This window comes from Magallana gigas, chromosome 3 (genome assembly GCF_963853765.1).
Source record: "Magallana gigas chromosome 3, xbMagGiga1.1, whole genome shotgun sequence".
In the NCBI taxonomy this organism is placed as follows: domain Eukaryota; kingdom Metazoa; phylum Mollusca; class Bivalvia; order Ostreida; family Ostreidae; genus Magallana; species Magallana gigas.
The window spans coordinates 43178774-43201137 of NC_088855.1; the positions used below are offsets into that span (position 1 = coordinate 43178774).

Below are 22364 nucleotides of genomic sequence, written 5' to 3' on the forward strand. Positions count from 1 at the left end.
TTTATTAAAATTGCCTCTCATAAACATTCTGAGCAAGACATGCTTTCTTCACAAACATTAACATGTCCAGTATTTACAATTTCATATATTGATGAAATACACAATTTTGCTGTATTTATACTACTATAACTTTTATTACATAATGCTAACAAAAATTCAAGAATTTTTGTTATAGATGCTTGTTATAGATTATATGACTGTCACTCAAAAAATGCAACCATTTTCGGTAATACGCCCAATATTGCTGCTGAGTTGATCCTCGTTATGATGACAAGAGAACTTTGCAATGTTTCCCGATATTTGGCGCAGTCGTAGTGCTTCCCGGATACTTTTCACGCAATAAACCATATTTTTGTAAAGATATTTTTGTTGTTGGCGACATTGGCAGTTTCAGCAATTGGTTTATCTGGGAAGGAAAAGTGGAGGAGCAATCAGTAGCTGAAGAACACATATTTTTCTTTGTGACTTGTAATGCCTATTAAATTGTTCATTAAATGTACTGTGTCCGATATATTTATTACAGAGGATTTATAGGTATCACCTTGTAAAAGACTGTCATTGATGTAAGAAATGACAGAAAGGCCAATAACAGCAAACATGAAAGGACTTTGTGAATACACGTGGAGAGGTGGTAAGACCCATTGGTAAAGTAAATTGAAAAACGTTTTTCATCCCGCAAGTATTTTTTATCTTCATAAGCCACGGGTATTGAATAAAATGCATCGTTAAGATCAAAAGAAGCAAACCAGCAATCTTGTTTCCTGGGATGTACTGCTGACTTTAGAGTGTCAGTTTTAAATGAATATAATCTTCACCCAGAATAAATTGCTTTAAACTTAGAATAAGCCTATACCGCCCATCTTTTTTCTCTCGAGAAAAGATTGTTGATATATATCGATCTTTGCAGGACACAGCGACCTCTTGTATTATCTTTTTGTCTAGGAATTTTGATATTTCTATGTCAAGCCCAATCTTTTCAGGTGATAATAACTTTAAGTTTCCTGGAAATGATGTGCAGGATAATTAGGGCTTTTCGACTTTTTGTTCTGTTTTATTATTATTGTTATCATTATTTTTTTTCTCGTCAGATTTCCGTCAACAATTTTTTTGAAAACGGAAAGGATTTAATTAACAATTATACAATAGTTTTATAGTATTTTTAAATGACACCCGGCCCGAATGTAAGGTGTTAGAGTTCAGGTTCCGGAACTTCCCGTTTTGATAGGGAAAATACTAGAAATTAAATGAAAAAGGTTATTTAGTTAGAACATTCAAAGTTTAGAGTTAGATGTATCTTGTCTAGATGTACAAAATTGTACGCGTAGATATTTCTCTATCTCTTACCGTTTTTATGATGTAAGGTTCCAAAATTGAGAAGATGGGGGATGAAAAAATAAAAAATCCAAAAAATCTTCGGACTTACGTACATTGTTTAAATGGAAGTAACTAACATATATTTCAAGTTTAATTGAAACGTATTGAATACTTCCTGTTTTATGAGCCGATGAGAATCGTCTATTGAAGTTTCTATGTTAAATTGAATTCACGCATGTTACGTTCTCAAAGAGTTTTCATGCAAATATTCTAATATTTCATATTTACAATCAATGACCTGATGCGCAGACCGGAAAAGCTTCTAGATAAAAAAAAAATTCTAAAAAAGTGGTGATCTGGAGGGGTCAATATTCAAAACAGCCCTTTAGCTGCATCATTTTTATTATTCATCTGATTTTTAAAATCTTTTCGAATTATAGTCAGGAATAAAAAGTACTTTTTAAAAATTGTGGTCAGAGGGGCCACTTTTTGACTTCTAATAGGGGTTAAAGTACCTAAGAATGACTATTCATTGCCAGATCTCTAAAACTATCTTGTACGACCTTGACCCTTTTACCTTGAACTTTTAACATGATCTTTTGACCTTGACCTTTTGACCTTTGACCTCTTAGAGATAATATGTAATAAGAATCTGCAACATACCGATATATTGGTTTCATTTATACGTACAATTAGGAGAACTTAACCACCCCTCCCCCCCCCCCTTTTCTCCAAGGGTTGAATATCTATACTACCTTGACATGTGATGATTGACATTCATTATTTCTTATCGAAATCACACCCAGCAAAATGTTACAAACGTTTTTCAAAATTTAACAAAGTCTGACACTCTGACTGCTCCGTCGAATCATACCACGTTTTAGACCATGCCTGTGAATAAATATTCCAGCTCCAGTAAAATTCTTTAGAACTAAACGAAACTTCGAGGGATTGTTCCTAACACCTTAATCTCAATGCCTGCCAAATTTGAAACAAAATGGTAGGTATTGAAGAAAATGATCAACTCCGGCGGCATCAAACCATCATCAGGAGAAACGAAAGTATCTGTATCTAATAAATTCATGCTCAACTTACAATAAAAATCTGTGTTTACATTTCTATCAGCAACCTATGACGACACTTTGTGAAGTTCTACGAAGGATAACCCTTCCTTACTTGACCCCGATTTTATTTGAATTTTGTTTACATTTTCTCTCAGCTCGGTTTTTTTCTTAGCCGACTTGGCTGAAATACATGACTGGCCTGAATTCATTTCAGACTTTCCGTTCTTGTAATCCACAAATGCATGGTAAAGGATCAGTGTCAAACCACGTGCAATTAAAAGCAGCATGAGGATGTGCATCAAACATGGCCCTCCAACATCTTAAATTGGCAGCTCGCGACAAGAATTTGACTCGGCGTGCTTATTTCTAAGCCAAAGCTATCCGGCCACATTGTTGTATGCAGCACTTATTTTTCTTTAAAAAAATGCTGTCATTTCAACCAGTCCTGTAACACCTATCCATTCACTACGCATCTCAATCTTGTATAACCACACCTGCGTGGCTTAGATCCGCCGTGTTTATATTGTGGAAAATGGATTCTATTGCGTCACATCACATTCATTCATTCAACATTTGATTAAATCTTAAACATCCATCTTTTAAAAGTCACCGGGGTTAAGTGGTTAGCTTACTGAGAATGCAAAGCTAAGGATCGCAGGCTCGATCCCTCCACCCTTTTTTCAGTGTTTTATTCTTCTTCAAATTTGTGGAACTGTAGTACAAGTCGAAAAGCACACTGTCTCTTTGTTGAAGACAAAAACAGATCTAGTGTAAACAAAGAAATGGTTTCCTTTATTAGGGCTTTTCTAATTTTGGTTGAAAAGACCTATTGTTTTTGTTCTGTTTTTTAATTATTATGAGGGCTTTTCGACTTTCGGTCGAAAAGACCTATTGTTTTTGTCTTTTTTAGAGCTTTCCGGTTTTCGGTCGAAAAGACCTATTGTTTTCGTCTTTTTGGGATTTAATTCAACTCTCCTATGCAGTTACTCTGGCATACCGAACATGAAACAGTGTTTGGACCTAAGCACAAATCATCACCGCTGACAAGACTTAATTCTTGGAAATAATAGAAAAATTCGATATAATGTATGCTGAAGCATTGTTTTTCAGGGAAACTTATCTATAAACACTTTGAAAATAGTCAGATTTTATAAAATACGAACAATTTAGATATTTTTGTAGTCTCATGTGTTTCTACGCCAGAGTTTAATAAAGTCTCGTTCAACCAGACGCTCGGCTGTCTCCGTAAATCTCCGACAAGCAGAGAGGCTCTCTTGCTTGTCGAAGATTATCGGAGACAGCCGAGCGTCTGGTTGAACAAGACTAGAGTTCGATATCAATAGTGCTTTGATCCATACGATTTTTAGAATTGTTTCGATTACTAATACATACAATGTAGTTTGAAATCTATCTTTAAATAATACACAAAATGATTCATATGGGGTTTCTCGAAATTCTTGTTGGAAAAGTCTAAAAATTCATATAATAAAAAAGCGCGTAATTCAATACAGACTAGAATAAAATTGCCATGCAAGACAAGTTGATTTTAAAATAAATGATAATCGATAAAATCAACTCCCGTCAGTACTTCAGTACTTTGATTTTATAGTATACTCGACAGTTTTTGGATAGCGATTTTTGAAAGGCTGTAAATTGGGGCATTGCATCAAGTATGCAACATTTATACAGCAAACCTTTCAATCTATGGAATGTAAGGTTTGGACTTCGAGTTCCGTTTTTTTTTCTTATTTATTACGTGTTTTAAAAATAAGACTTTGCATTTAGGGCACATATACTATACGCATGAAATGCTATGACCTACTTTAAATAGCATTGGTTTCTGGGTGTACATCGATAAAATGGGGGATTGGTTTAATAACGTTCGTTTCAAAATTCGATTCACTGATTTTTAAAATTTAGTCTTTCTCTGACGCTTTACCGACATTAAAAGCATGAGAGAGAGAGAGAGAGAGAGAGAGAGAGAGAGAGAGAGAGAGAGAGAGAGAGAGAAAAGAGAGAGATATTCCCAGCCAGTCTTTACAACGCAGTCTTCACTATGCATAATAACACATCAAAAGAGCCAGGCTTTCGGTGCTTTAGTACTTTGATTTTTATTTTTAATCGTATAAGAAGTGAATTGCATTTTAGAAAATCTTTCTTTCAGTTTGTTTCTCGTGTGGCTTAACTAAAAGAATATGGATAATTATCGAATAGCTATATTAACAAATGCATTCATTCATGTTACGTAACTTTTGGTTCTAAAATGCTCTGTTTTTAGCATCGTTATTTTCCCCCTTAAATATCGATCTCTTCGTCTCTCCTTTACTGAAATGCAGGATATCCCAATTTATAGAGTTTATGCATTCTATTCTTGCAGAATGTAAAAGAAACCCATATTTCTAAGTGTTTGTTTAAGGCATGCAATGTTTTGTGTTAAAGAGGTAGACTTGGAAAAAGATTTTCACAAAATAAATGTTGTAGATCAGTAAAATAATAAAAGGACTTGGCAAAAGACGACTGAATATTCAAGTTCTTTTCATAATACTTCATTCTAAATCTCTTGAACACACAACCTCAGTTGATTAATCTTTATATCAGTCCGTTTTGTTTGTTGTCTCATTTGATATTATTTTTAAATGTATTGGATGTATTATTATTTTTTAAAAACGCGGTTCTACCTTTATCTGTATTAGTTAAGGATTATGATTGTCGCATGACGTCATTGTTAGCATTCCGAAATATATCTTACCGTTATCGATTATAACAACTAAAACAGTACATAGGATAACTTGACAGAGACTACAATTCATAATTTTTCACCTGGCAAGGTAAACATTTCTTTGCAAATTTCGATAGGGTATATAATAAGTTACAAATGTACCAATTTTCAGTGAGTTGGAAACATTATTTCAAAAGTTAAAGACTTTTTATGTTGCTAAACTGTACTTATTCATGGTTGAAAAAATGTATTAAAATGCACTCTTAATAGGATAGCTTTCAAACTGGGAAGTTTAAACAGCCTTAATATCTTAAAATACATAAATAAAGGATTGCGATTAATTTCTTTAAAACATTGTTTTATTATATAGAAAATAGTCAAAAAAGTTTGATGTTTGATCGGAGAGCAGTCTTCACTATAATTGCCCTGATAGTGTACCTGTGTTAGCTTCTACAGCATGAACAAAATAATTGCAACACATCAATATTTAAATTCAGTTTGAATGTTAACATATTAATCTTCAAATTCAAACAAATATTACACGGATTTAACCATAAAAACATCAAGGGAGGAGAAACCTTAAGTATCATATTCATGTGACTTGAATGCAGTGGAACATGAATAGTAATCTAACTTTATTACAGCGGTTGGGTAGCAATACATTGAGACGGTCATTGGAAATGATTGAGGAAAAATGGGAATAAGCATTGTGATGTCAGCTTCAAGTATTAAAGACGTATCAACACTATTTTAACACTGCTTTTCAATTGAGCCATGTTTTTGTTGTTTCAGATTAGTACGCCTGACGTGTTTATTTATTGTGCGTATTTCCCCCCAAATATGTATGCTTAGTCATAATTACATATGTATATCTAATTATAATACAAGAAATAGAAGAAAAAATATTTAAAAGAACTGTCCAATCCAGTTAAATAAGTCTTTATTAAGGTCTTCCGTTTCCAACGGAAGACCTTATTGTTTTCGTTCTGTTTCTTTTTCTTCGCTATTTTTCTTTTTTTTCCAACAAATTTTGTGCACGCGATTTCTCAAAATTAACTCACCCGATTTTCATCAAACTTTCAGATATGATAGATACTGATCTAAACCTTATACTTAATTTTTTATTTTGATGACGTCATTTCCGTTTTTGATATATTGACGTTTTAGCGATTTTCAGAGGGTCGGCTTGTCCTGGGATCTTCTCCTTAACGAATGAAGATATTGAGTTCAAACTTTCAGGGACTGTAGTCGAAAGATTGTAGACGTGTCTTTAGGCATTCATTTTTGTCTGACTTAAAAGGTGCTGAAGCTCGCCTGGACCCGAAAATTGAGATTTAAAAAACGTCGTTATTTTTTCTAGTTTTCTTTGTTTATTTGTTTTCTGAAAAATATTTTGTTAAAACATGTTATGTAAAATGTGTTAAAAATTAAATGACCTTTAATTTGATATCAAGAAAAAGGGGCTGGCCCCTCAAATTAGGGAACAAAGGGACTCTTAAGTCGTTCATCTGTAGCCCTTTACTGAGGGATATTTTGTGAAAGGTTATAGAAGCAAATATGTTTATTTTACAATTATGTATCCAAGCAATATAAGGATTTTATCATGGGTTACGTAATTAGGGTTTTTTAGGGGCCAAAAGTCCAAAATTTTGATCACCCATATCTCAGAAAGGAAAAATATTTTGAAATGCAGTATAGAAGAAAAGATGCCCAAAATGATATACTAAATAATATGCAATCTTCAAAATTTCGTTAAACGGCCCCAATAAGGCGATAAGGGACCGGCCCCTAAAACATTCTTTCTCAGATATCTCAAGAATGGAAACGCATTTCTAAACACTTGTTGAACAAAATGTCTTTATAATTAAATGACCTTTCATTTGATACCAAGAAAAAGGGGCTGGCCCCTAATATAAGGGACCTAGAGGGCTCTAAAGTCTTTTTCCTATAGCTCTTTACCAAGGGATATTTCGTTATAGATTATAGAAGCGAATATGTTTATCTAACAGTTATGTAGCTTAACAGTATAATGATTTTCTCATGTGTTACGTAATTAGGGAATTTTAGGGGTCAAAATCCAAAACGTTGATCACCTATATCTCAAAAAGGAAAAATATTTTGAAATGCAGTATAAAATAAAAGATACTCAAAATGATGTACTTAACAACATGCAACCTTAAAAATTTGGTTCAGCAGCAAAAATAAGGAGATAAGGGACCGGGCCCTAAAACATTCTTTCTCAGATATCTAAAAAATTGTAACGAATTTCTAAACAATTGTTGAGCACATTGTCTATAAAATCAAATTACCTTACATCTGATACCAAGAAAAAGGGGCTGGCCCCTAAATGTAGGGACCTAGAGGGCTCTAAAGTCTTTTTCCTATAGCTCTTAACCGAGGGATATTTTGTATTAGATTATGGAAGCAAATATGTTTATCTTACATTTATGTAGCCTTACAACATAATGATTTTCTAATTTGTTACGTAATTAGGGGTTTGTAGGGCTCATAAATCTCAAGTTCTAAAATCAGACGGAAGACCTCTTCGTTGCTCGCAACGAGATCGTGTCTAGTATACTCTTATTATTGTAATTTAATGGAATGCAAATTCACTGAATGTATATAGAATTAAGTGTCCCTATGTGCATTTTTAAAGCAATAATGACTTAAGGTGGTATGGGACATTTGATGAAATTTCTCCGATGAAAGACTATGTATAAAGTACGACATATTACGCTACTGCTAAGTTGTTAGATAACTTATTTTTTTTGACGATTTTTTTTATTTTTTAGAAGAAAATTATTAAAGTTAAATTTTTCAACTCAAATGATAATTCTAAATACAAAAAATACACTGATGTTGTAGCATATATGATGTTGAAATAAAAAACAAGAAAAAGTTCGACCAAGTTGCAAAAAGTAATTTATTATTTTTTTTTAAATCAAATTGACAAAAATGGAAAACAGCTTTTCTTTTAAATGGACGGATAAATTTTCTCAAAAATCTAAAATTGGAATCAAAAGAAGCATGATAACAAAATTGTAAAGTAATTTTGAAATAATATTGTATAATTACAAAATAAGAACTTGATTTCTAAATTCCTGGAATAAAAGTTCCTGCAACAAGAGTTATCCTTCTTGATATGGACAGGGCTGAAATATCACGGTCATGATTTCAGTTACCTATGTTAATAAATTGAAAAAAAATTATATAAATACATATATTAATACAAAATATATGTTTTAAACGATTGAGAAGTGCAATGAAATTTAACAAATTGAATGTAATTACCAGATATATAATTTAAACTTTTTTTAGATAGACAAATCAGCTTTAAAAAGATTTTTTACTGGTATATTGAACCTATGTAAACAAAAACAGGGCAGGAGCCTTATTTATATGACGAAGAATTGTGAGCCCTGTATCTTGCTTAAAACTCATTAACTGGCAGCCAAATTTCACTTGATCATTAGAAATGCATTACTAAAGCATTTCAAATAATAAAAACAGAAAAATAAAATTTGACCAAAATCGTGACCATTCTCCTCTAAGTGTACAAATGTCAGAAGTGTTCCTTTTAATAAACTCTTTCAAATTGTTAATTTAAATATTGTAAATATTCATGCATTGTGTATTACAATTATAATTACTATAAATGATGAGAACAAGCATATATTCATCTAGGTTCATGGTTAGACTGAAATTCCTGCAAGACCTAACTGAATTTTGCTATTGTATGTTTGTCTATGGTAATGTTAGTAGTATATTCATATATATGGTAGTGTTGACTTGCATGTAAATTAAAAATAGCTGCCTTGCATATCTATATATTTTGTGAGTAATTATCAATTATCGTGTTGTACATGCACAACATAGCTTGTACTTAACCCGATTTGCATATTTGTAATGCGTTCAAGTTAAAATCAAACCAACTAGTTACCTTCTGTTTTGTTTTGTCAAAATTGATTTTACTATTTGATTGTAATATTTTGTGTTTGTGAAGTTAGGTGTATTTTTTTTTTTTTTAGAAAAAAATTCCTAAGTTTCAACGATACTTACAGAAATGGCGGACAGGTCGTCCAGGACACAGCGAAATCATCGTTTACATGAAGGGGAGTCCTGTAGTTTAGGTACACAGCATGTCCCGGGAAAACAACCTCAAAGCACCCAAACAGGTATATATGCATGCTATTTTATAAAGTGTTTGTTAATCATCATAAAACACACACACACACGCACACACGCACACACACACACACACACACACTAGAAGGCAGAAGCAATAAACCTATGCGATGCCGATAATCTCAAAATTATTAGTAACATAAACATGATAAATTCCAATTTATTAAAATCTAATATATTTATATTCAATCTATATTTAAAGTATAAAAAAGACGTAAGACAACAATATCCAATAATACCTAAAATGTTGATAGTTTTTCAAATCTAGGACATGGACCCGGTATCAAAAATACAATGAAAACCCTGTTACAACTTGTTTACTAAATGGCAAATTTGTACCATTATGTTTATGTCACAACCGAGAGAACGACGTGCTTTGCTGGTATTCTCAGAGCTGGAGCATTCTGAGGAGCGCTCGCTTGCTTGCTGAATAAGCACAAGTTTGACCGGCATCACTTTTTTGAAAGGCACTTATAGCGAATTATCTGCTCTAATCCTCTTCACGTGAACATTTTTATTAAACGGAGTTGTCATCTCTCTATTTTGCATAGCACTTTTAGTTAAAGAAGGCAAACAGGCACTTAACATACTACAACTGATGTTCTGAAGCCTTAGTTGGTTTTAAATTTCAATAAATAGATGAAACACATATAATATCTACTTTATATATTTTAAATTTATAACAAATTAATATGTGGATGACCACAACTAGAGCCTCTTTCATTTAAAAAACTTTGATCTACCAACTCATTTTTCAAAATTGTAGCCCATAAAGACAATAAAAACACAAACGTGTAATAATTAGATGGTATATTCATTTATTATATTTTTTACCAAAACACTGTGCAGGTACAGACTTATTTTGAAGTTTTAAAAATCCGAAAAATATGAAGGTAGTTCATTTTTCCCCTCTCTCCTCTCTTTAACCATTCGTTAAGAAAAAGGTCTATAAACTTACTCATTTTAGTTGTAACTTTGTCTCAAAGTATGGTACCCATTCTGAAAATGGGCCTCAAAAACCACAAGGTATATTTGTCTGTGCCTATGGAGGTTGATTAAAGATATATTTTTATAGAAATATAATGTAAACTTTTAACGTTTAGGAAAATCTCTTTTTTGGACCCCTACCCCACTTCTAATAAGAATTTACTTTGATTTATACTATAGAACTGAAGAAATCCTCATGCAACAAACATGGAAAAGATATAGATGTGTATATCAAATTCAACAAAGATTGTTTTGAATTGATATTTATTTTTTTCTATGAAAACATAACGTCAATGTGTCTCCATAGACACAGGAGTTCCAAATGTAGACTGGATTTGTCTTGTTCTTAAAATAGATCCCATGCCAATTGAGAAAAACAGGGTACCCTATTTTAAGGCAATATTAAAACATAAATGTGCAAGATTTAATCTTTTTCTCAACAAATGGATTTTAAGTAATTCAAAAGGAATTGTCATGTTCTTGTTTACAAATTTGCATACAAAACAATATGTAGAATTTCATATTTATTGCTTTTATATCTTTTGGCAACAGTTTTGGTCAGTTTCGGGCAGAAACAAGCCAGTTCAAAAATGTTGACATTCTTATCCTCAAATGTAAAAGATGGCCCCACATCCCCCTTGATGGGAATCTCGGAAAGTCGTCACTTCCGTTTCAAATTTGAGAAATCGCGATCGTTTAATGCCTTTGTAACACTTCTGGCATACATCTCTCTCATTTGTTAAAAAACGTCTTAGCTTTAGATTTATAGCTCCCAGTCTGAAATAAATTCGGATGGAAGATCTGGGAGCTACAGTGCCTTCCATAGTAAAACAAAATGCAATTTACGGCGCACAAAAAACTGCACTAGCTAGTTTTGGCCTGATTGACTTTATTTTGAAACACATTCTGTGGAGAAAAGTAGTTTCATTAAATTCTTCATTCAATTTACTACTGATATCGGTACTTTACTTGCCTCAAACTTTCTCTTAAACACGCTATTGACCTTGGAAATTGAAGTATGTTAAATTCACGTCGAGATCGAGAGTCGCCATATTTACACGTAAACAAACTGCACCACTTTACTTTATGGGACTACTGATGGTGCTTTAAAAGAATATCAGAGGCAAGTAAAGTGTTGATATCTGTAGTAAAATGTCCGAGTATTTTTTTAATCAAATATTTGTATAGAATGTGTTCGAAAGTACATGTAAGATAAATCAGTCCAAATCTAGCGCAATTTTTTGCGCTCCGTAAATTGTTGTTTTTTTTATTATGAGAGGCATAGTACATTTAGCATCCGATTTTATTCAGAGCAGGAGCTACAGACCTGCAGCTAACATTGTCTGTATAATGGAACACATCCCTCACGGTTTTAGCCGTACTACGGAGAGACAGAGCTTCTTTTCCAAATATTTGTAGATGGTTATGTTGCTGTTCTTATGAACTGACTTAAAGTGCCTCACTACATCTAGTTTCTCAAATCAGCAGAAAATTACTTGATAATGATAGATAGCATGATGGATAAGAAGTTTATGTGTCAAATAGGCGAAAAAATGTGCAATTTTAGATAAAAAAAAAATGATATTTTCAATAATTTCATTCAGTAACCGTTGGATTCGAACTCATAACCTGCGGCTCACAAGCATGATACTTTAACCACTGAGCTATTACGATATAGATCTGAATGGATTGATACAAACAGTTTAACAAAACCTTTAAATTGCCATCTTGTGACGTAGTGTCTTAAAAAGTATAAGTCTCGGTGTAGTGAAGTACCTTAAAACCAAAAACCGCACATGAGACATGAATTCCCTAGTGGGTATACCTGTTAGAAATACTGCCAGCGTCGTGTGAATCATAGACGCTGCTATTTTTTCCTTTCGAATGTATACTTTTAGCTTTACCTTTCGGAATTCCTCGATACTTATCAAATTTGCCAGCGTATATTTCATTGGCCAATAGAAAGTTCACGCTCACGTGACCATGTATGGGATATCCTCAGAATGTTGTATAGCGACATCGAATTTGTCGGAGCATATCATGATCTGATTTTAATCTGATTGTCGATGAAATTACTCTTTATATATTTGAATTTCCTAAAAGAAATCACAGCTTACAGCCGAACGAGTGACTTCAAACACCACTGCTAAAAATGATACTGATTCGAATTGATCCAAATCTTCAAAAAGTAAACCCAGAGTAAACCCGAAGTAAACCCCGAAAGTAAACCCGGGGTTAAGTTGGGGTTTACCCTGGTGTTAGGTAGGGTCTGATCGGTACTGTTCTTCCAAAGACTAAATATGAAGAAAAAATTACGATATTTTCATTAGTTTGTAGAATTGTGGAAATTATGCCATTTAAGTGACGTCACACATGCAGATGAACACCTATTAGACAATGATGACTTATATTCAGATGAATAGACATCCTCGGTATAATGTTTTATTAAGATTTGATTTTAATACGATTCAATTTTGAATTAGTTAAAATTGGGGCAGATAGTTGACCATATTATATATTTAAAGGTAGTCCTTTCGATAGAGATACGAACATTGTAGTTCAGGTGAGCAATGTAGGAAATAAGCCTCTTGTTTTTAAAGGTTTGTACTATAAAGGAAAGTCAACGTGATTCTAATTTCTGGTTACTTTAATGTTCAATCTGATATTGCCATTATTATTTTTTTTATTCAACATTAAAATTTTAGCTAGATAATAGAAATGGGAATAATAAGTTTTTTTGAAAATTAATGTGGATTTTCATGGGATTAAATCGTAATCCAATTGAACGTACATGGAATTATTGATCTTCTTGATACTTTTAGTACTTACAATTAATACTTATAATTTCTACAAATTAACATTATGCTTTATAAGTAAAATACAGATCAGTGTCTATATTAAAAGTAAATGTGATCAACTATCTTTGTTCTATTTTCTGGAAAACCATTAGGCACATTAAACAATTTTTTTAAAGAAATAAGAGCGCCATTCAGGGGCAGATTATGCTTAATCAACTGTATTTACTCGCGGAATGCTTGGGGTATTTTTTTTAATTTGATTACAAACAACGGTTATTTAGAAAAAAGATATAGAGAAACCAAGGTTATACTTCTTCTTTTTCTTTATACCTTTTTGTATTCATCTGATAATTGTTTTCTCAAGGTAATGTAAACAATGAAAATCAATGATTATGTATAGTTTTAAATACATGTAAAGAAAAAAATGTTGATATTTTTTACATTTTAGAAATTCATTTGTGAAAATTCATAACCTTAACTTCCTATCTGTTATACAGATTCACTTACGATATGTTAATTATTGACAGATATAACAGTTAGTATGGAATATGAACATGCGAAAGAATCAACTCCACCGGAAAAAAGGAATAAGACTACTCAAACGAGTTCAGGTAATATTTCGATAATCAGGCAGATAAAGATGAACACTGACCAAGAGCGGAAAGAGTAGAGACTTCCTTTTCAAAACTAGCATTTTAAAGAAATCTTTGTATGCAGAAAAATGAACTTTCAAATAGATGCGATCTTGTGACGAGCAACGAGCGGTCTTCCATGCAATTTTGAAACGATTAAATACAATCCTGAAAAATTAAAAGATCTGTCCAAACTATTAATATCTAAACCAGATCATTAAAACATTTTATTCACAAAACAGTTCTTAAACATCAATGCAATTTTGCATCAATGATGATTAACAAACTCTTAATCATATTTAGATAAGACCTTTGGTCCCTATACTAGCTCTATACATGTAACTGTAAGGTGATCTTTTTTGCTTCTATAACATATTACAAAATATTATTCAGTAACGATTTTTTAGTTCCCTCTCGGTCACTTACAATGTATTTAAAGAGTCAGCTCATTTTTTGTCAAATGAAAGCTCTTGTAAATGGAATGCTTTATGTTCTCTATATACAGTGTATTTTAATAAAATAATTTCGAGAAAAAAGAAGAGAATTTTAATGAAAAGCACGAAAATTAACGGTGCTTTTTTATCTCAATTTGCGAGTTTGGGCAAGCTTCTGTGTTCTTAATGTCTAGTGAGACATCTGCGCTATCTCATCTACCAACCTTCGAAAATTTAAGTCAATGTCTTTTATTGTTTAGGAGAGTTTTAAGGACAAGCTAACCTTCTTAAATCGCTAAACGTTAGTATCTAATTAACATAAATAACGGCATTCAAACAACGATTTGAGATATCAGGTTTTTGTTACTATCTATCAGATTTAAAAGTTTCACAAAAATCACTTTTAGAAAGCGTAAGTAATGCATTTTTATACCTTGATTTACTTTTAATTTGAAACTGTGCGGTTTTTGGATATCATTAATTACACTTCTTGACTACTTACGCAGTTTTATTAATCGATAATGGCCTTCACAAAGTTATGTTGTTGAGGTTTTTAAGTCCGGGTTGTCCGTAGTTCTAAACCGAACCAAACTACTTTATCAATAGAGTCAAGGACGCAACAACTATAACCAAAATGTGTACCTACACCAAAAAAAGGTTACGCGCTGAAACCATTTAAATCGACTTCTTTAGTCAGAAGAGAGCAACATGGAATAAATTGTATTTGCTTCCATTTATATATTTATTTGCTGTTCGGGAAAATAAAGGAAATATTGATATCTATTTTGAAATGACATCTTTCGGTTTTTTTTTTATAATATCCAGTGCAAAATTCATTTTATTCATATTTTAAATATCTCTATTTTACAGATTTTAAATTTGATGAAATCCACGGAAAATCAATGGTTATAGACATAGAAAAGTTGGAGAACAAAATAACAGATTGTAAAAACGAAAGCGCCATTGTAGATTGTTTAAAAGAACTTGAAGCTTTAGATACAGAGAAATTTGCTCTTACTGCTGAAAACATAAATAAAATACTGAAAAAAAAAAACGGAGAATCACTTTTACACCTTGCTTTGAAATCCACAGAAACATTTAAATGTGTTGAAAAGATTATAGAAAACAATCCTAAGATTTTGATGGAGAAAAGAAAAAATGACAAGCATTATGAAGGTCAGACACCCTTGCATGTTGCTATTGTAAATGGAAACATAAAAGCTGTCAAATTATTTTTAGAAAAATCAGAAGAGACGGCTCAACAATTGCTTTGTGAACCCGCAATAGGATCTAAATTCAAAAACACAGTCTTAATGGGACAATTGCCCTTAAGCGTTGCTGCCCTAGCCTGTAGGAACGAAAACTTTGAAATGATCGAGTATTTACTCCATAAAAATGCAAAGATTGGAAATACAAACGAAGATGGAGATACCGTATTTCATTCTTTGATCAAATATGCCGATGTTGATCCTGACAAAATGCAACATATTAAGCCTACCTTTGAATACTTGTGGAAATTTATTGAAGAAGATTTTTGTGGTGCTGACATACCCAAACCCACTGATTTTCTTTTTTGGGAAAATAAAGATGGCTACACAATCCTCCATCTGTCTGCAAAGTTAGGCGTCAGTGAGCTGTTTGACTTTATAATTAACATTACAGGTGTCTATCGCTTCAAAAATATAAAGGATGGCCTTTTTGATATAAGAGAATATGATGTGACTGAATTTGATCGTCTGATACAATATCAACATTGTCAAGGAAATGTAAAGAAAATCACAATATTAGAAAGTCTTTTTGACACCGAATGCACTCCAAAAGAAGCATTTCAAATTCTTAATCACGAGTTGGTGAATAACATTTTGAAAGTAAAATGGAAGGCTTATTATTATGTTCTTCTATCCTGGATGATTCTTCATTTCATATTCATGCTTTTGTTTACAATTTCAAGTATAGGAAAATCACAGCTTTTGTTCTGCAAACATAGCAATGATACATTGTGTGACATAGGTGAGATATTTTATGGCGTTGTTTTTATGAACGTGGGGTTTGGAACAATTTATTTCACATTTGCATTTTTGTGTATTATGAAGTTTATTTTACGTTCCAAGTTTATGTGTCATAATATTGACTATATCTCATGTTTACTCATCACAGCCATTGGAGCATTATTAGAAATATTTTTCATTCTTTTAAAAATGCATCAGGACTTTCATTTAGTACCTGCATTGATATCTGGTTGGTATTTCATGCTTTATTTTTCGCCCTTGTGGAAAAGTCTTGTTTCTTTCACGTACATGATAAAGTCAGGGTTCCTAGAGGATTTTGTTCCATTTGCAGTGGTTTTTATTTGGCTGCTGATTGCGTTTACAGCTATAATGTACATTCTTTTCCGTGGAACGGATGATGTAGATGAGTTTGATACCATTGAAAGTTCTCTCCTCACAATGTTAAACCTAGGAGTAGGTTTGGATAACATTGGTGTATTGCACCAGTCTAGAATCCCATGGCTTGCATACACAATATTCATTGTATTTGCAATACTTTCTTTCATACATTTGTTCAATGCTTTGGTTGCAGTAATGTCCACAACATTCGGTGCTGTTCACCAAGATAAAAATTCTTATCTTAAATACAACAAACTAAGAATGATAGAATTGTTTGAAGATATTGTTATAATAAGTGGATTAGTCAAATGTGATAGGCTGTTTTTCATTAAGAAGGCAGAATTATGGACTCGATCTGATACTATTTCACCATCAGATTTTTATTATGACAAATATACGAAACAAGTCGCCAATAAAACTGAAGGCGAACAGTTAAAATACGATACGCGATATTTTTCTGATCTTCACTTGTTGGTTGATTTAGAGGATTTCAAAGATGACAAGATAGACAAAAAGATGAAAGTAAAAGACCGGATGAAAACTGTGTCGACAAATTTGATGAAACTTATAAAAAGTGAAAAAAGAAAGCCCGAAAATCCCCCCCAACCTCGGGAAATACACCCTGAAAAAGAGATAACATATGTTCAGGTGGTTAAATCAAACAAAGCATCCCAATTTCCAGAAGTTTATACCTAACCAATGAAAGACCTCAATATTAGTTGGGATGTATATACAAAACAGGAAATTGTAATACATGTTTTGACTAGCAAAACAATTACAATCACATATATACTAAAATCATTCTACAGTGATACTTTAAAAAACAGAAATTCGTAAACAATTCTTATAAGAACATGTTATACCTTACACGTAGTTGTATATGCAATTTTAAATTTAAGGAAAGTTAACGTTAAGCTGGTTCTTGATATCTGATTGCAATTTTTTAAGCATGACTTTTACGTTATAACAAAAAAGATTGCGTTGGGGGGGGGGGGGGGGGTGTTACATTACGTGACTGCTACTGCTAAATAAAAAAAAGACTGTTACAAATAACAATACATTTGTGTATAAATGTTTGCAATATATAAATAAAATCGTTGCGTGAATGCGTTTTTTTTTCACAGAATTGATATTGAGATGACTGGACATTAAATTGGAATAATGTTAAAAATTTTGTTTGAATTCTAAAGAACCTACTTGCAAAAGAAATATAATAAAAGTAAATTAATTAAAAAATTGATACATGATCTAAAATAATTTTAGTTCTTCAGCACATGAACAATATCAATAAGTTTAGAAAATCAATAGCTTATGTTGTATGGGACACCTGTCGATATTGACGTGAATAGAAGTATATCATAATCAAAATACTATCACCGTTTGAGAATTTTTAAATTTTACAATATTTGACCAACGCCTATATTTTTAAAATTTTTTAAAGGAAAATTATATACATGTATATAAACCGGAGCAGGATTTAAACTCATGACTTCCATATTTGTAGTTAACGCTCTAACCCTTTGCGTTTAGTCGTTAGACAAAAATTAAAATTCAATTCATTTATAGAACGAGATCTTTTCAAAGTGTGTCTGGGTGTAATTGTTTTGATGTGGATATTTTTTTTAATTGTTGCTTTTATTCTAACCTATATGTGAACATGCATTTCATTGTACAACTTACGTCTGGAATACTTTTTATGGATATTAGTGTTTAATGATATCAAAAATATATTTTAAACATATATCTAAGAAGTATTCTTTTTAACGGAATGGTCGGCATGTGGTATTATATCATTGGTTAGCTTCATGTAAAGTAATAAGAAAGCAGCATTACATGCAATAAACATGATAAATAATCGCAATGTTTTGTTGATTTCCAAATTAGCAAGGAATTATTAACTTTAATCTTAGACATAGTAGGCGAAGTGTACTTCCGATAAAAATTCTTTCGCATGCAAAGAAAAACGTGAATTGAATCATTATGTAACTGTATAAATATTTTAATCACAAGGCAAACGCATTAAAATATTTTTTTTTGTAATCTACATGTAATAAAAGATTTATATGAAGCTGTCACTGCATAGTAAACAAAATAGTGTGAGGCGCAATGCGTGCGCAAATAGTAAAATTTGCCTGATGCCTCATACGGACACAACTGTGATCGGTTGTAGCCTAGAAATAAGGTTGACTTGCAATTTACAAAAGAATGAGCAATCCTGCTTATCTCTAATTATTCCGTAATTGCGTATGTTATTATTTGTTTTATGGTCTTATGTTTACTAGCATCAAATGATTTATTTCTCCACTATATTTTAAGAATCTAATTATTTTGTTAATGATCTTAAGATTAAAAATACAGATGACAACAAGAAAAAATGAAAAAGAATGAATTACGGACTTATCTTTAACAATTAAAAAGCATGCAAAAGCCCGCTTATTTGAAAAAAGGATCTTTTTGTAAGACATAATAATGAGGGTCATTCTCGGTTAAAGGTTAAAGTCTAATCCCATCTTTGATATTGTTATTTTCCATTATTTTCTTCATTTTCAATAAATGACATACATCATCTCAACATGAGTGTTTGATTTTTTTTAACAGCAAAAACCTTGCTGCAATGCTTGTGCAGCATGAGAAAAAATTAATAGCTGTATTTTAGATTTCTAATGTTTGTCAGTAATGTTTCTTATAATGACTTTTTTTTTTTAGAAATGTCCATTCATACAGTACTGATCAGACCCAACCTAACAGAAAGTAAACCCCAACTAAACCCTGGGTTTACTTCGGGTTAACTAGAGTGGACCCAGAGTAAACCCAAAGTAAACCCAGAGTGGATACAGAGAGTAAACCCAAGTCAGAAGTATACCCCTGAAAACAGATGCTAACTGTGTATTCGGAATATACAAAGGGAAGGAATTACAGGCAGTAGGATGGTAAGATAAAATACTAGTCTGTTTCACACTTCAGTGCATACAGTTGACCTCAAAAGCAATTTCTAAGTAAACCCGGAGTAAACCCAAAGTAAACCCCGAGTGGACCCAAATTTTCAAAAAGTAAACCCAGAGTAAACCCCAAGTAAACCCAAAAAGTAAACCCGGGGTTTAGTTGGGGTTTACTCTGGTGTTAGGTTGGGTCTGATCGGTACTGTAAGTATAATTTTTTTTTAAAACGGTATTGTTGATATCGATTTCTTATAAACTAAGCTCATTATTAATAGCTTTTATTTTTTACTTACCATTAAATTAAAAATTATATAATTATTGTTGCGCAGATATTACTGTTGTTGTAAACTAAGGTTTCCAAGAGTATTTTATGCAGTTTGGTTTTTTTTGTTAAGATGATGCTGACATCGTTTTTGATGTTGATGTTTGATCAAATCTTGATTCATTTTGCAAATGAAATCAAACTGCAATCTCAATTAAAAAAAAATGAATGCAAAAAAAAAAAGAATTTTAGAGCTTGGATTTTACACATATTTACGAAAGCCGAGAAGGATCATTCGAGATTCGAGATTCGAAATACGAGATTCGAAATACGAGATTCGAGATTCGAAATTCGAGATTCAATATCTAAATTAACCAATCAAATCATGGATCTGAAACCTGTATCCTAGCAACATCAAACTGTTCTAAATAAAGATCATTCGTACATGCTCTTTCCTACAAATACATGTCTTAATAGCTCTTATATAGTGGTTATAAAATGGTTAAATTAACATTGATGAATTAACCCCACACAGTATAAACAATTAAATTAGAAATAACACTGTTGGCTTTGCGAATCTAAGTGGTTTTGTTTGCCATGTATGTATTTCCCCCCGAACAATTTTAACCCGAAGTGTATTCGCCCCAACTGTGTAAAAATCGGCTCGCGAAGAAAGATCTGTTTAATCTAAATGTTTTAGCTATGAAACGAAACTCAATGAAATAATCGACATGTCAAAATATAGGTTATGATAAAGTTTTAAACCATAGAAGATATAATGATTTACAACCTCAAAGACAAAAATCCAGATAAGAATAGTGTATTGTAGGGTATGGCAATGCCATTGTCGATATGAGAGAGAGAGAGAGAGAGAGAGAGAGAGAGAGAGAGAGAGAGACAGACAGACAGACAGACAGACACAGAGAGAGTTTTGTAGTGTCAAATTCAGTTTTGATTTAGAATTTGAAATTGATTTGATTTGTTACAAGCATATATAGACAATAATTAAGCCTCTAAAACGAGAAAAGAGAGGAGGTAGCTAGGGTAGGGCAGACCAACTAGCAAGCTTTAATTTTAACGGTGTTAGCGCACCTGTGATTTACATCGACTCTCTCTCTCTCTCTCTCTCTCTCTCTCTCTCTCTCTCTCTCTCTCTCTCTCATCACCTAGCATTTCCTTTTCCGTGAGGGGGTTTGGGGTATTTGTGATGTCTTACATTAGCGAGCGAAAATAATAAAAAATACATGAAATTTTCTTTAAATTGTGTGCGGATGTTGTACGCCAATAATCTGTTTTCAGTATATACATTTCAAGAGGGGGGGGGGGGCGGCTATATAGTCCTAATTAATTTGTCAGTTATTCTGTCCCCACTTTGTTTTCTCTTCGTTTTCCAGGTGTTTTTTTATTTGGCTCGGCAAATTAATATAAAACTTTCTGTGTAGCTCCATAACGATGCACTGTAGATAAATTATGAGTAGTTTTACTTTTGATAAACAGGTACATATCCGTACTTGATTTTTAATTTGACTCTTATTATCGGATTTAATATTCCAATAATTATAAGGTAGGAAAGAGTAGACGGGACTTTTTTGCGCATATCCTACTGTACCATTCATTCAACACAGGTATTAGCACTCATCGAGTTCGACTTGCTTTCCTTTTTTTATCTACTGGATTTAAAACTATTAATTTTTTTTAATATTTTGAATTTATGGCCTGATTATATATAAATTAGAGCTGCACTGGTGCATATATTTACCCATATGGACCAAAATATAACCAAATGAATCTAAAAATTTTACAAAATTAGTTTTAAACTTACGACTCTTTTTCAATTCTAATAGGGTATGTCCTTTAGAAAAATCTTGAACCACACACATTTTAGCAAATAAAACGACAATTGTTTCATTTTTTATGGGGAGGGGGGTGGTGCCGGTAAAGGACATGTATTGCTTGTGGCAGTTGTGCTATACTCTCATTTGTTATAATAGGTAATACTACATATTGATATAAAATGAAAGTTTCCAATTACACTGTACATAGCTTCTATCACGCATTTTGACCCGTGCGATAGTTTAAAACAATTTTCAAAGCATTTAATGTAATTCAACCGATCATTTTTGAAATTTAATTTTCTGGATCCCCGCCTGATACGTCCGCCTCCATGGACATTAGAATTACATGTACGTTGACCATATGTACACATTAACTAAATCGGCTATGTTATGGGACGATAACATTTTTTATCAATGTTTTTGCAGGATATGTTACGAATAACAGCCTATTTGTGGGTTTTGCACTGATTATTTGAGATAATTTGCCGCCATCTTTTATGCATTCCACACACCACTCACAGTTTCTTTATTTGGTGTTCTGTGTGTATGGCGACAAATTGGTAAATTTGCACCACTCACCCCTTGTAGCTTCATCCTGATTACATTTTATCTGGCTAAGTGTAATGTAGTAGTATATTAAATACACACATCTTTGTTTGCAGTGCTTATTTACATCTTTAGAGATTTACTTACAAAAAAAGTAAACATTTATATGACTTATATGTAATTATTGTCAATTTTGGTGCGGTGGGGGGGGGGGGGGGGATAGGAAACTACAGAGAAACTTAACTTGGCTGTGAAACATATG

At 32.3% G+C, this 22364-nt stretch overlaps 2 protein-coding genes across 2 annotated transcripts in view; one reads left to right on the plus strand and one right to left on the minus strand.

The window, feature by feature from the left end:
- Window positions 1-22364, minus strand: part of LOC105336028 (alanine--tRNA ligase, cytoplasmic) — a 609144-nt gene that overhangs the window by 227211 nt on the left and 359569 nt on the right. The gene's annotated exons all lie outside the window — the stretch shown is intronic.
- LOC136273385 (transient receptor potential cation channel subfamily V member 2-like) lies at window positions 9132-17456 on the plus strand. Its single transcript, XM_066077801.1, has 3 exons — window positions 9132-9272; window positions 13595-13678; window positions 15004-17456. Exons 1-3 carry the CDS (start codon window positions 9161-9163, stop codon window positions 17214-17216), a joined length of 2409 nt encoding a protein of 802 aa, XP_065933873.1. The 5' UTR covers window positions 9132-9160; the 3' UTR covers window positions 17217-17456.

Excerpts from the sequence above, each read along its gene's own strand:
- LOC136273385 (XM_066077801.1), top strand. The coding sequence starts at position 9,161 with ATGGCGGACAGGTCGTCCAGGACACAGCGAAATCATCGTTTACATGAA. Across the intron at positions 9,273-13,594 it reads ACCTCAAAGCACCCAAACAG|ATATAACAGTTAGTATGGAA; the intron begins GTATATATGCAT and ends AATTATTGACAG. Across the intron at positions 13,679-15,003 it reads GACTACTCAAACGAGTTCAG|ATTTTAAATTTGATGAAATC; the intron begins GTAATATTTCGA and ends TCTATTTTACAG.